This window comes from Hetaerina americana, unplaced genomic scaffold, assembly GCF_022747635.1.
Source record: "Hetaerina americana unplaced genomic scaffold, ioHetAmer1.1.p SCAF_12, whole genome shotgun sequence".
NCBI lineage: Eukaryota > Metazoa > Arthropoda > Insecta > Odonata > Calopterygidae > Hetaerina > Hetaerina americana.
This window is the reverse complement of record NW_027286292.1, coordinates 1428872-1441565: the sequence shown is the minus strand read 5'-3', so window position 1 is coordinate 1441565 and position 12694 is coordinate 1428872. Positions and strand designations below refer to the sequence as shown.

At 36.7% G+C, this 12694-nt stretch overlaps 1 protein-coding gene across 2 annotated transcripts in view; it reads right to left on the bottom strand.

Moving 5' to 3' along the window:
- The window catches only part of jar (Myosin heavy chain 95F jaguar), a 130426-nt gene that overhangs the window by 4814 nt on the left and 112918 nt on the right, over nt 1–12694 (bottom strand). The window contains exons 21-23 of one of the 2 annotated variants that reach the window (XM_071582592.1): nt 7428–7475; nt 1040–1151; nt 838–961 (exon numbers count right to left, since the gene is read on the bottom strand). In XM_071582592.1, the coding sequence (XP_071438693.1) occupies nt 838–961; nt 1040–1151; nt 7428–7475 (284 nt within the window). The remainder of the gene's footprint in view (nt 1–837; nt 962–1039; nt 1152–7427; nt 7476–12694) is intronic. The other variant, XM_071582593.1, reaches the window with a different exon arrangement.

Sequence of the window (12694 nt, the reverse complement as noted above, 5' to 3'; positions counted from 1 at the left end):
TCAATACCCGGTGCAACACTATATTTTCTTGACTCTGTTATCAAAACATGCGGACATCCAGCATTAGAAATAAGCCCCTCTTCAATTCTGTATACTTCCTTCCTCCCTTAATTCCGTCCAAGATTCCTATCCTATTCCTACCCTTTCCTCATTTGCCTAATATTCTCCCCTCTGGCACAGTTCCCCATTGCCAAGGAATATGCTTTGCACCCTCAAAGAGTGAGGAGGTTCATGTGATTGTTCAAACTTAATTAGTCAGGTGGGACCATCCACAACCTATTTTAAATAGGTAGACCACCTTAATTAAAATAATGAATAGACCCATAAGAGAAAACATTAGCTCAGATTATGTCTTCTGAATATTTGTGCCTTTTCTCCACTCCATAACCCTTGGTAAACATTAGTTCACTGTAATATGCTGAATTAAATTAATATCCCAATGGTATAACTAATTGCATTCAGTTCCTATACTATGCTTCAAAGGAGCTAAAGTTAAATAATGCTACAGTTCAGCCAAAAATATATCTACTTAAACTGTATCAAAGCAGTTGAAAACCCTGTAAAACATAAATAATATGAAATTAACCAGAAAACTTGCAGAAAAATCAAATCTTGTAAACAACCCCATTCATTGTGTTTGAACATATAGTATATGGCTGGTTTCACATGGGCCTCAGAAGGCAACTTCTTCAACATATACTGTGATGAAATTAAGAAAAAGATGTGTATTAGATTCATTCCAAGCACATGGGGACTGTGGGTACACATCTTTTAGACCTAATGTTCTCACTGCAAAAGAAGAGGTATTTGTTTTATCTGTGGAGCAACGACACACACCTTTTGCTGCCTCCATGACGGATCTAGGTGCTCGCTCCTTCTCTTCCATTGTCGTCCTCTTCTTGTTCTTTGCTTTCCAGGCATGATACACTTTGAGACGGCGATGAAACTCAACCCGACAGGCCTGCAACATAAATGTTTAGTGTTTGCCAACTAAGGATTCTATTAAATGACAGCAGCGCTTTATAAATAAAAATATTACCTCAAGTAACTCAATCTCACATGAAGTATTGATGATGTCCCGCAGCTCTGAATACTTATACTTGGACATGTCATATTTTTTGGAGCCTTGGGCTGCTTGCGATTTGTCTGGCCTAGAAATAAACACCCAGGGGCTTAAACATTTCTGTAAACCTCTCATGCTTGACAGCAAATTATATAAATGACCTAGCAAAATTCAAATCTACTATTTAAATCCAATGCTTAATAACTGAACTATGAAAAAAGCTAGGGGGAAAATAAAATTTTCAAGAAAATTTAGCTTTCTATTGTCGATTACCTGCTTTTTACTTGGTAATTATTATTATACATTACAGGGTTATTACATGCATTCAGGGATATGCCATTATAAGGCCTTACTTTTTATGAGTATCCAAGAGTCAATAATGAAATCAAGAAATGCCATCCATTCTAGAGAATGGTGATGAATGTGTTTTGAATCTTCCACGATGAACAAACGTGGGGCAATATTGTGGCAAGATTGATGCCCAAATCTTCTTTGAGGAAAACCTTCAGACCACTTCCTAGAACACTCATTTAAGTTCACACAAACAATGCTATATTTTTTCACTGTGGAAATCAAACCTTGACAACATTTTCCAGCAGGCAGTGATTTTTAGCTCATTTAACTTATGAAATTTTCATTTGATTTTCAAGCAAGTCTCATTGTAATGAAAGTGCCATCATGGTATCAATGATTAGGTTTTCTTGAAGTGGCTCGCAGGCCTAATTATTTATGCCACTAAACCTTCCTCCCGATTGCAAGTGTGAAACAAAACATGTAATTTAAGGCGGTTCAAAACAGGCAAAAGTGCAGTGAATCAGTGGCTAGGAAAGTGGTGAGTCCTGCTCATTTTTTGCAATATGACATAGCAATGGTTACCCAATTGCAAAATTATATGCCAAGTTGATTTCTTAATCTAGTTCAAAGTCCTCCCTAGGCAGACAACTGGCAAGTGCACTTAACATTTATTCGGAGGAAACAATTTGTAAATACTTCCATTTAGAGTGGTGCAAAAATGTAAGTGCATCTAGCAAGGTTAGATAATGGGCATTCGTCTCTCTAGTTCAACCTAATACACATCCATGGAATATTATGCAATTCTGGAGAAAATTGCAAACTGGATGCACACATTTCTTTTGTTATCATGCCTGTGAAGTGAAAACTCAAACAATGAAGAGAGAGATATGGTCAAGGAGTGAAACATGAGGGGTGTGAGCGTAGATAGAGAGAAGGGAGGAGTACCTGGAAGAAAAACGTCTCAATTATATCAATGGAAAATCATACTAATAGAGAGCATATAAGATGTTAGAATGGACAACCGAAGTGAGTTTGACTTCAAGCTAATGGAAATGGAATACCAAAAACATTAATTGCATTTTTTTTAAGATTTCAAGTTTTCAAAATTATTTGCGGAGAACAGAATCAATCCAGTAAGAAGAAATAACTGAGAGAAAAGAATAGTAATTTCAACTATTAAAAAATAGCGTAAATATTAATTGGCAGATATTGTACCTTTTAAGACTAAACTGACACCCTTAACTGCATTATTTCATTTTATTATGAGCACTGTAATGCAATCTTATAATTAGTCAATCAAACTGATTGTGTCAGACTGCAAATATTACAAAACAGGTATTTAAATCTGATAGGAGGAAGGAGGAGACTAATCTCCTCATCACCATCAACTGAGATTGATTAATTAGAAAACTCAAGTTTGGCATCAATTTTTATGATAGTTTGTCTAATGATTACCAAAAAATTCAGCTCTATTACGCATGAGGATCCTAATTTCTCTTTTTTAATAAGAAATGTCTGCATATTAAGAAGGATGGAAACAAAGATTAATATGATCAAATATAAACAAACGAACCTCAAAAGTATGCCAAGTTTTTCTCAAAGATTGGCATTGAATAATATTATCTAATTTATTGGCAGTGAATCCATCTGATTTACACTTAGCAATTTTGAACCACCCTAATATAATACGGAAAGGATAGACAGGAAATAAGTTGCAAAAGGGTCGAGTGCAATTTCAATGTTCAGTCACAAGAATATGGATGAATGGGAATATTTTGTCTATAGTTATGTCACGTTTAATTTGCTCATTTTCAAAAGTTCTAATTTTATTATTCCAGCAAAGTTAACTCCAAAAAATATAGCATAAATTTCATAAAAATTCAATTCAATCATTTCTATAAATATTTACTCATACAAAAAAATGTATAGAAGCTCCAAATGGTTGGATAATATGCGAAAGATATTTTTGGTGAGGAAGTATTTCACAAAAATAGAGTTACAATGGCATCATTATCAACAGTGCAATTTGCTGTTCCAGCGCCCTCAAAACATTTTTCCTCAACTCTTTATTTGGCTTTAGAATTCTTTAGGAAATATGTCAACTCTCCATGAATTATTTTAAATTGATAAAAAATAAAATAATCAGTCAAGTTAATCATGAAACTGCATAGGAATTGGATCAAATATTAAGTTTAATGAATACTAGAGTAGGCACATTGTGCCTTTATGATGATATCACTGGTTTTACTATACAACATCATTACAAACTGCATCCTTTCCATGAATTGGGTATTCCATATGAAAAGCACAAAATTAAAAATGAATACCTGAGGCTTAAAATATTCCATACAAGAAATTGGTAAAATTTCGAATGCTATAAAATTTAAAACATACTTTGAAATCGCCAAGCTTTCCAAAAAAAGACAACATTCACAAAATGATTGATACACAAAGCTTATGACAAAAAAGATGAGAATAGCAAACTAAACAGTTCAACCAGCAAATTACAAACATATCCATGCTAGGTTACTTTAAGAATAGATTATTCACTAACGCTAGCAATCTCTGGGAATATGCAAAACTAGGAAATTAAAATTAAATTATTAATAAGTTAATTATACCTTTTTAATACCCTCCAGATACTAGTATTCTGATAATATTAGTATGTATTAGAATGAAAAGCAGTCCCTTATGTGCTGTGGATAACTAGCCTCAAAAAGGGTGAGGGACAAAAATCCATTAATGATGGAAGGAGTAAGGGGAAGGTGTCCACATTCATTTGTCCCCTTAAAATTAGATTTTAATAACATACAACAATCATCATCTAATTTTGAGCATGTTATGCAAGCACCATTTATGACATACTACTAATATTTTCATAGTTTTCATATCATAGGCTTTTTGGCTGAAATATACTAAGATTGGAAACCAAACAAAAGATGTCGTACGTGCACAGTTGTAACGACTGAGACTGTAACGACAAGTGTTCGGCAAGGACTCACATGTGTCCTTATACTGTTCTTCTACCAATATGGTTCTCATTCCATTTGTTGAATCGAAGCTTTGGAAAAAAATTTAGAATCCCATGGCAAACCTCACATTCAATATTCCAAAGAGATTCTGCACTTTATCTGTAATGGCCAAGTGGAGCTAAGTATCTCCATATTATTATACATGTTTTCAGTGGCATAGCCTATTCAACATTCTCTATGCCAATCTTATTGATATCATCATTTCCCTCAGGGTTCCATTCTTCAACTGATTCCATGCCCAAACACACAATGCTGCCTTCTAAGCCATCAAGCACATTTGAAGTACAGTGCCTTTTAAAATTGCTTATAATATCATTGTCTAGGATGTCATTCCAAGTGTGCAGTATTCATCTGATAACTGTAGGAGATGGCTTTTAACCTTTCTAGTTAGAGCGTACTCCTTTTTCCCATAGATCATCCAATGGGCATAGGCTGCCTTCAATCCATCCGTAAATGGTTCCCTTTTCCCCAAGATCATCAAATTGGCATAGGCTGCCTTCAATCCATCCATAAATGGCACGCTATGTGAGGCATCCCATGGCTGAAGTTGAATAGCCAAGCCAATGAGGGAGAATGGCAAGGTTAGCCCTTCTCATTGATACACGTAGAGCTGTGAGGTCAACAAGAGCGCCTGGCCTCCACTTCAGCCCAGTTCCTCATCACCTCTTCTCTGATCCACTCATTTCCCTGCACTCAGGTGTGGACACTAGTGGGGATTTTATCCTTAGGTATGGCCTTCCACTCATAAATTATGTTAGGAAGGAGTGCCCATTGGCGGTGATTCTCTCGATGAAATTGATTCTATTTTCTTCATTAACCGTGGTTTCCACAATTACAGATTTAGTACCCTTCTCTGCATAAGCTGAGCACCTCAAGGTATACAGACATTTGGCCGCTAGCAACTTACTCTTCCAGGGCATAAAATCTCCTGATAGGCGGACCTCTTAATGTGCACTGCAATGTTATAAGGCATTATGGAGCTTGGCTCTGAAATGCTGGGCTGGGATCTCCAATGTCTTCTGAGATTTCCTCTCCACATCACACTTCCCTGTCGCTGCATTATTATAGTGAGCCACAGCATTTTGTCCAAAAGCCATTATAAAATTTCCATCACAGCTGTGCCTCCAAGACTTGTTCATTCCTTCCAGGATGAATCCTCTTTTTACAATGGAATTAGTTTCTTATTTTACACAAATTTAATTAAATATCTCAGAGAGAAATAATAAATTAATAAATATATCCTTTGAAGCACTAGGAAAGGTATCGCCTGACTAATTACCTTGCTGATATGTATTTTCTATAAAAATGAGAATTCACAATTTGTATGTTTGAGTCATAGATTGTAAGTACTTCATTAAGTACTTACTAATTGATCATGGATTAAAATAGAACTTGGAAAGTTTTTATTCGCAACTATCATCTGAAACAATGACATTACCCAGAGCTCATTTTACATTTTGTGGAGTAAACTTTTCATACTGCTTAACTTTCCCTAGTTTATGCCAATTAAAAGTAGGTATGCAACACACCCTGCTGCTGCCTTTGATCACACAAAGTTTTGGAAGCCACGTAATAAGATGCAAGTTTGTTCTCTCATTCATGGCAAAATAGCATAAACAAATTTCACGTAAGATCAATAAGGGCAGATGCTGAGTATGGATGTCATCAAGGGAATTAAAGATTTCATATCAAAAGCAAACATTAAGGCTGTAAACATTCTCATTCATGTTGGATTAATGAAGAAAATATTGACATGCACAAAATTTACAAACACACAACTACATAATTTTTCTAAAATAGAGGTTTACCGTTTAAGATGGGCTTTAGGTGGCCACAGACCGAAAATCTATACATTTCTAAGCTTCAAGTAAGGTGGCACAGACTGATACACCCCACACTATAATAAAATATCCTTCATCTCCGTATACGAACTTCCACCGTCCCTTCATTTCATCCAACATGCTCATCCTTTCCCTCCCCCCTAGCACAGTCTTCAGCATTCCATTGCCAATCAAAATGCTGTGCATACACCTTCCTTGCCTCTTTTGGATTTCTATCAGCAGCTATCTCTTCTCCAACACCACACCTGGTACTTCTTCACACCCGGATCACAAAAACATGCAATTAAATGCCTACCATATTGCCTAAACAACTAAGTTTTCATGCCATACAGAGCCTGTTTTCAATAATCATCCTCCCTCAACATCTCTCTTATCCTTCCACCTGGTGAAGGCTTCTCTGCCTAATTGCCTACAATTGTTCCTATGTCCCTCTTAGTTTGACAAGTTTGCTCCTAGATATGTTAACTGTTCCACCAGCTCTAGTTTACACCATCCAATTTTTACACTACCTTAGCCTCTGTATTTCTTGAAAAATCTCATAAACTTTTATTTATTTCCCTTGGTTTTCATGCCTTACCTATCACATTGCTTTTCTGTGTTATGTTGGAAACAAACAACTACTTAAGTGTACACAACATTAAAAGAAAACAGGTTAGAAGTAAAATTTGAGTGACTTGTATGGATATGACTAAAAACCCATCATATATTAAAAGACAAATGCAAAAGCAATATATATAACTTACAATGAGTAAGTAGTAGCTTACACTATATTGATGAAGACACTCATTTTACAAAGAAAACCAAATTTTTAGGATTTATTGCATAAGGGATCACATTTTTCATATCAAACCAAAGCCAAACACCAGCAAAAATATTCGAAGTGAGCATTTAGCTAGATTGAAGCTTCAAAACCAGTGCCACTGTTAGCATTCCACTCCGTCTATTCTACTCATTGATCACAGATCCGTTAGCTTCCATTTACCGAGGTTTCAGGTTAATTGTGTAAAGCTAATTTTACCCAGCTCCAGATGCACTACATATTACGTGCTCATTACACTAGAATCTAGTTTCCACCACAAAAAAGAAAAGTTGTAGAAAGCAATTCCAGTTAACAGAGTAGGACTAATTACAGAGTAAGCCGCAGCGTAATAGAAGTGATGGTCTACTATCTGCATCAGGCAGCTGTACTTGAAATACCTGTTCAGTTTCGGAGGGAAGTTCTTCGACTCGACAACCGCCAACCTACTGGAAAGAAGAAGGCACAAACACGGACATTTGCCACAGACACAAGCAAAAGACATCATCCCAAACCAGTGCACACATGTAAAAGAGGATGGGATATCACATGGTTACACTCAGTTTGTTCTTTTGGTATTATCACATTAAAAATGCCATCTTCTCTGCACAAATCATGGCTATACACTTGACATACATAAACTGAAGATGGACAGTTCATTCAAACTCAAATGCAAAATGAGTTTGATAAATTTAAGATTTAAGTCCAGTCATGGCATATATGAATGCTTAGTTTTTAGAAAATTGAGAACGTGAGATTGACCACCATACTTCTGAGAAGGCTAATGCAAGAAAAAACCCACATAATCACAAATGTGACAACATGGGAACTTACCAAACAGCCACACTCTAGCAATCACAAGTGGAATACGAAAATGAAGTCAATACTGACAGTCAAAAATACATTTGTACATAATTATCAGATTTATAACTCTAATATTCACGCCAGAATATAAATGAAGAACCTGATAAATGAAAAGGCATTCATAAAATGAGGAATAATAGCTCGAGAGTTATATCAATATGCATTGCTTCTGGGATATCGTCTTCCAATGTAATATGACGACCTGAAATTGAAGCAATCATGGGAAAGCTCAATGGAAGGTCAATAATTACTGATTACGAGGGTTCAATATTACTTAAGAGACGATGCAGTAAATATAATGCAATTGTCCTCTCAATTGTGGACTAAACATTTGGGCTCAAATATAATTTGTGCTACCTTATCTGCTGGCCCTGGCAGCAGCGGGATAATGTTCTTGCCCACCACCCGAGGTTGCCGGTTCGCTTCCTGTCTGGGTGGATTTTCCTCCACCTAGGGCTTTGGTGTTTGTAATCGTATCCAGTCTAATGTTTAGGGGTTGGGTGGGAGAAGGGACTTAAAGAAGTCTCAATTTCACCCCAATAAGGTTGTTGAATAAATATCTTGCCAAGCATTGCAATATTCACTTTAGTGTTTAGGAACTCTAATTTGGACACAGAAGCGTGATAACAGAAACAAATGGGAACTTCATACCATTGGTGGAATAAAAGAAAAATCCAATCCACAATAATACAACACACACAGCCTAAGCAAGGCATTGACTGTGTGTTGTATTATTGTTATTATGTTGCAATGCCTTTGGATTGGGAAGAAGATCATTGGCCAAGTTATCTGAGAGCGTTGGGAAAAAGCTAATAAGAACAGATTGAAGCCAGCAGGTAATACCAACCAAGAAAAAATAAACTGGCACAAATGTTAAATTTTGCACCCAAGGAAGATGTGCACACTACTTTCAAGGTCTTAAAAATTAGCATAGGTTTTGATGAAAGTTGTATATATATTTACATATTTAAAAAACAATGCAGTTAATAACATTGAATTTTCTGAGAAGCTTAGATCACATTATCAATAACATAATAAGTAGCATAAAAGCCGCTGAAGTAGAGGGAAATCAATGTTGGTGCCCAGTCAATAACGAAATTGCCCTGCAGCTGAACTATTTACCAATAAAATTTAGAAATAAATATATGGTATTAATACAACAAAATGCATCATTGTATTTGAAAATAAAGTGTTTTTTCGCAACCCTTTACCTTATTGCATCTGCACTTGTCATTTTCATTATTCCTATCCTGCAGAACTAGCATTTAGGGTAAAAAAATACATTTTGTCAACTAACCATGCATTAATTTTAGAAACAAGGAGGATTCCTGGGGGTGAAAGTGGTTAAAATCTCAAGAACTTGTGAGACTTGAATTAGAAAAGCAGTGAGAAAAATTGCCTTTCAAGGCATTCTAGGTCTCCCATTCTCTAGCTCTTCCATTGGGGTGGAAATTTAAGAAAATTCAAAACAATGCTAATGGAGTGAGAGGTGGACTTGGGTAGGAAGGAATAAATATAGGTCCCAACTCCCCGCCAGGAATTCATGCGACACAATCTTTGACACAGGATGCCTTCTGGGAAGGGCTGAGCTCATGGAGGAACCCTCACTTCCAACCACAACTTCACAGAACAAAGGCAAGTACGGTACGTGGGCTTATAGTGACGCTGGCCGCATTTGGACTTTTTGCAACCCAGATGGACAAGTTTCAAAGTAATGGTTGAAATGCAGTGCTAGCAATGGGGTTCCCTAACTTTCTCTCCACCAGCACTCCACTCTTCCCTCTTTGCAATGTTTACCCTGGGGGGCACTGGGGGTATCAGTTTCCAAACTCGTTGTGGGGTGGGGAGGAGACGACGGCCCCTTATATATAGATACGCATATATACATAAGTTTTCACAGTTGGATGTGTGCAAATTAAATATGTGAATTGGGTGAATTTGTATTTTCCCTCGGCAATCTGTCCATGCAACACATTTCAATGTGAACAGACCTGTTCATGGGGTGCAAAATACTCACTTTTATACTTAGCAAGTATGTACTTGATGATGATGTGCATTGAAAAACATGCAATAAAGAACAATCATTGGTGGAAAGTTACAAATTCAGAGCCCCACTCCCCCATTCAACAAAATGCTTTTCTTCCCATTCATCCAGATAAGATCTTTATCGATCTCCTTTTATACAACATCTCTACTCCTTCCTTCCTCGATTCTTCAAAACCCAAAAAGAATCCACGTCTGAAACATTTGCTTTAAAAAACTTCACCAATAATCCTAACTTCACCATCATTTCAATGGATAGAAGCTCCAACAGTCCTAAACACCAGAGATTACCTATTTAAGAGGCCAACAGACAGCTTTCTGATGCCCCTCATATGAAGCATTCCAACTGATCCAAACCCTAATTTTCAAAATTAAATAATTTCCTTCCTTAATGACAGAGGTCCCCATAAAGGCTTATCTCTTTCAAGCCTTCACGAGGATCTTAAGACATCTCAACTCTCTCCCCACCTATTACTAGTGCCCCTCAGTTCTGCCTTCTTCCAAACATTCATTCGCCTAATTAATAATCCATGCCTCTTCCTGCAACTCCCAAAACAAACACATTTCCACATTTGTTGATTTCCAACTTCAACTCCTTGTTCACTCTCTGCAATCAAACTGGCAAGAGAAACTCAATCCTACCTTCCTTTCCAGAGACATGACTATGGCCCGTTTGATGTGACCACCTCCATAAATTAATCCCCCATGAAGATGATTTCTTCCTAGCAAAGATTTCCTTTTGAAGCTTATAATATTTTCATTATTACACACACTTCTTTAACATTAAACAAGAGCAACCATCTTTAACAAACAACATATTCTTCCCCCCTGAAATCCTTACTTTGTTTAAAATATAGAGAGATGACATTTTTCTCGTTTGGCAACATAGCATGGGCTAGTCAATTTTTATTTCTTCCATTAATGCAACATCCTCTGCTTTGGAATTTTAATAATTTTTATTGGACGTGACTACAGTGGAACCTTTGCCTGCCACCAGAATTGCAACATTATTACTCAATTCTGATTCCAGCTCATAATATAATAGCTCTCCTTTTTCAATACACATGGACTGAGTGAAGGCCTCCTACCCCCTCCAATATTACCATTCTTTCCCCAAGGCTCCACACTTTTACCCCAAGTCTGCAACGCTAACATTACCACGCATTCCATTGCTTCTGGGCACCAAATTTCCCTACAGAATGCATTTCCTCTTTTGCAGACCATCACCTTGAACCTACCCACTTCACTTTCCTCCTTCACTCAAGTTTCCTACCACTTCTTCAACTTACTGGTACATTCAAAAAAAATTTCTCCTCACATAAAAATATACATGCCTTCCCTTCCCACGGCCATACCCCACAAAGAGGGCCTAGCATCATTAAAGATGTTTCCTCTTCCGACACCACACACCATGAATTCCTTTTACCTACTTCCTCATCCACCTAGTAAAACATGTTCAAACCAAAATTCCAAGTTATCTTTCCTTATCGACACAACTACATAATTCAATATTACATTTTGAGGTACCAACCAAAATGCCTCCAAGGCAGCGACTTATTAATTTGGGTTTCCGCTTGTACTCTCTTTGGAAGGTGCACATTGAAGGGGAGGAGGAGCACCACAATTACTTTAGTCTGAAGCTTAATGCCTACCCCTCTATGACATCTGAACTCAAAAGATGCAACACTGTCTTCTTGCCAGATAAATTACAGGGTGAATGTGTTGTGGGTATTGCAAAAATCAAAATATTTAGTAGTTGTATTTTGACTTTAGGGTACTCATACGTGTATCACAACGTGAACTTATTCTACCAAAGCTCATGTCGGTTCACCTTCCCACTTAAATTACACAATTCCATAGCCTACATCAGATCCCAGCAACTCAACATGTATACATACATACAGAAATACATGCAAACCCCAAGTTGTGGCAAAACTATATCGCCAACTTCCATTATATGCCAGCGATAAAGAAATACGCTTTTTTAAGGAACTGCTATTCGCTTGAATTTTAATATTAATAAATATTTTCTTTACTCTTATCAGTAATATTATGGGTAAGTTACATATTCATTCAATGCATACTTTTACAAAGTCTTCGCAGTTGTTATTCAATTTGCTACAGTCAAAATTTAAGAAAATCCTATGGGTAGACGAAATGTATTTTATTTTGAAAAGTGGAAGCAATAATGTTGGTTCGGAAAACTACCTAGGAGAATGCTCAAAGGAAATAAGGAAGCACTAGCCTAGTGCTGACTAAACAGACTTCACTTCTGTGAATGAGATCAACAGAGAATCCTGCTCCAGCCCTAGAAGTTGAAACTGATTCACTCATCCCACTGCAACGGAAGTGAGAGTCACAGAAGAAAAACACATCCGAAAAAAAAAGCATTGTCTCAATTTCCACTACAAAATCATTAGCTACACTCATTGCTCAGGCTTAGCGATAGGGTGGACGTCCATAGTTTGCTGATTCATGCCCAAGGTTAGGCATTCATTTTTGGATTATTTTACTAAATACTCATGACAGCAAAGTCATCCTTCCTGAGCATAGTAAAAAAATTAATTTACAAACTTTCCATTAACTTGCTGAGCATTTACATGGAAAGATAATAGCATCACAATGTTACTGCCCTGACAAGAGCGAGAGATTTTTGAGAGTTAATTTCAAACCTAGACACTAAGTCCAAATTTTTTGGTACCTTTACTTTTGAAATAACAAGATTCCATGGGAAATCTTAACAGAAAGATATCGATGTCAA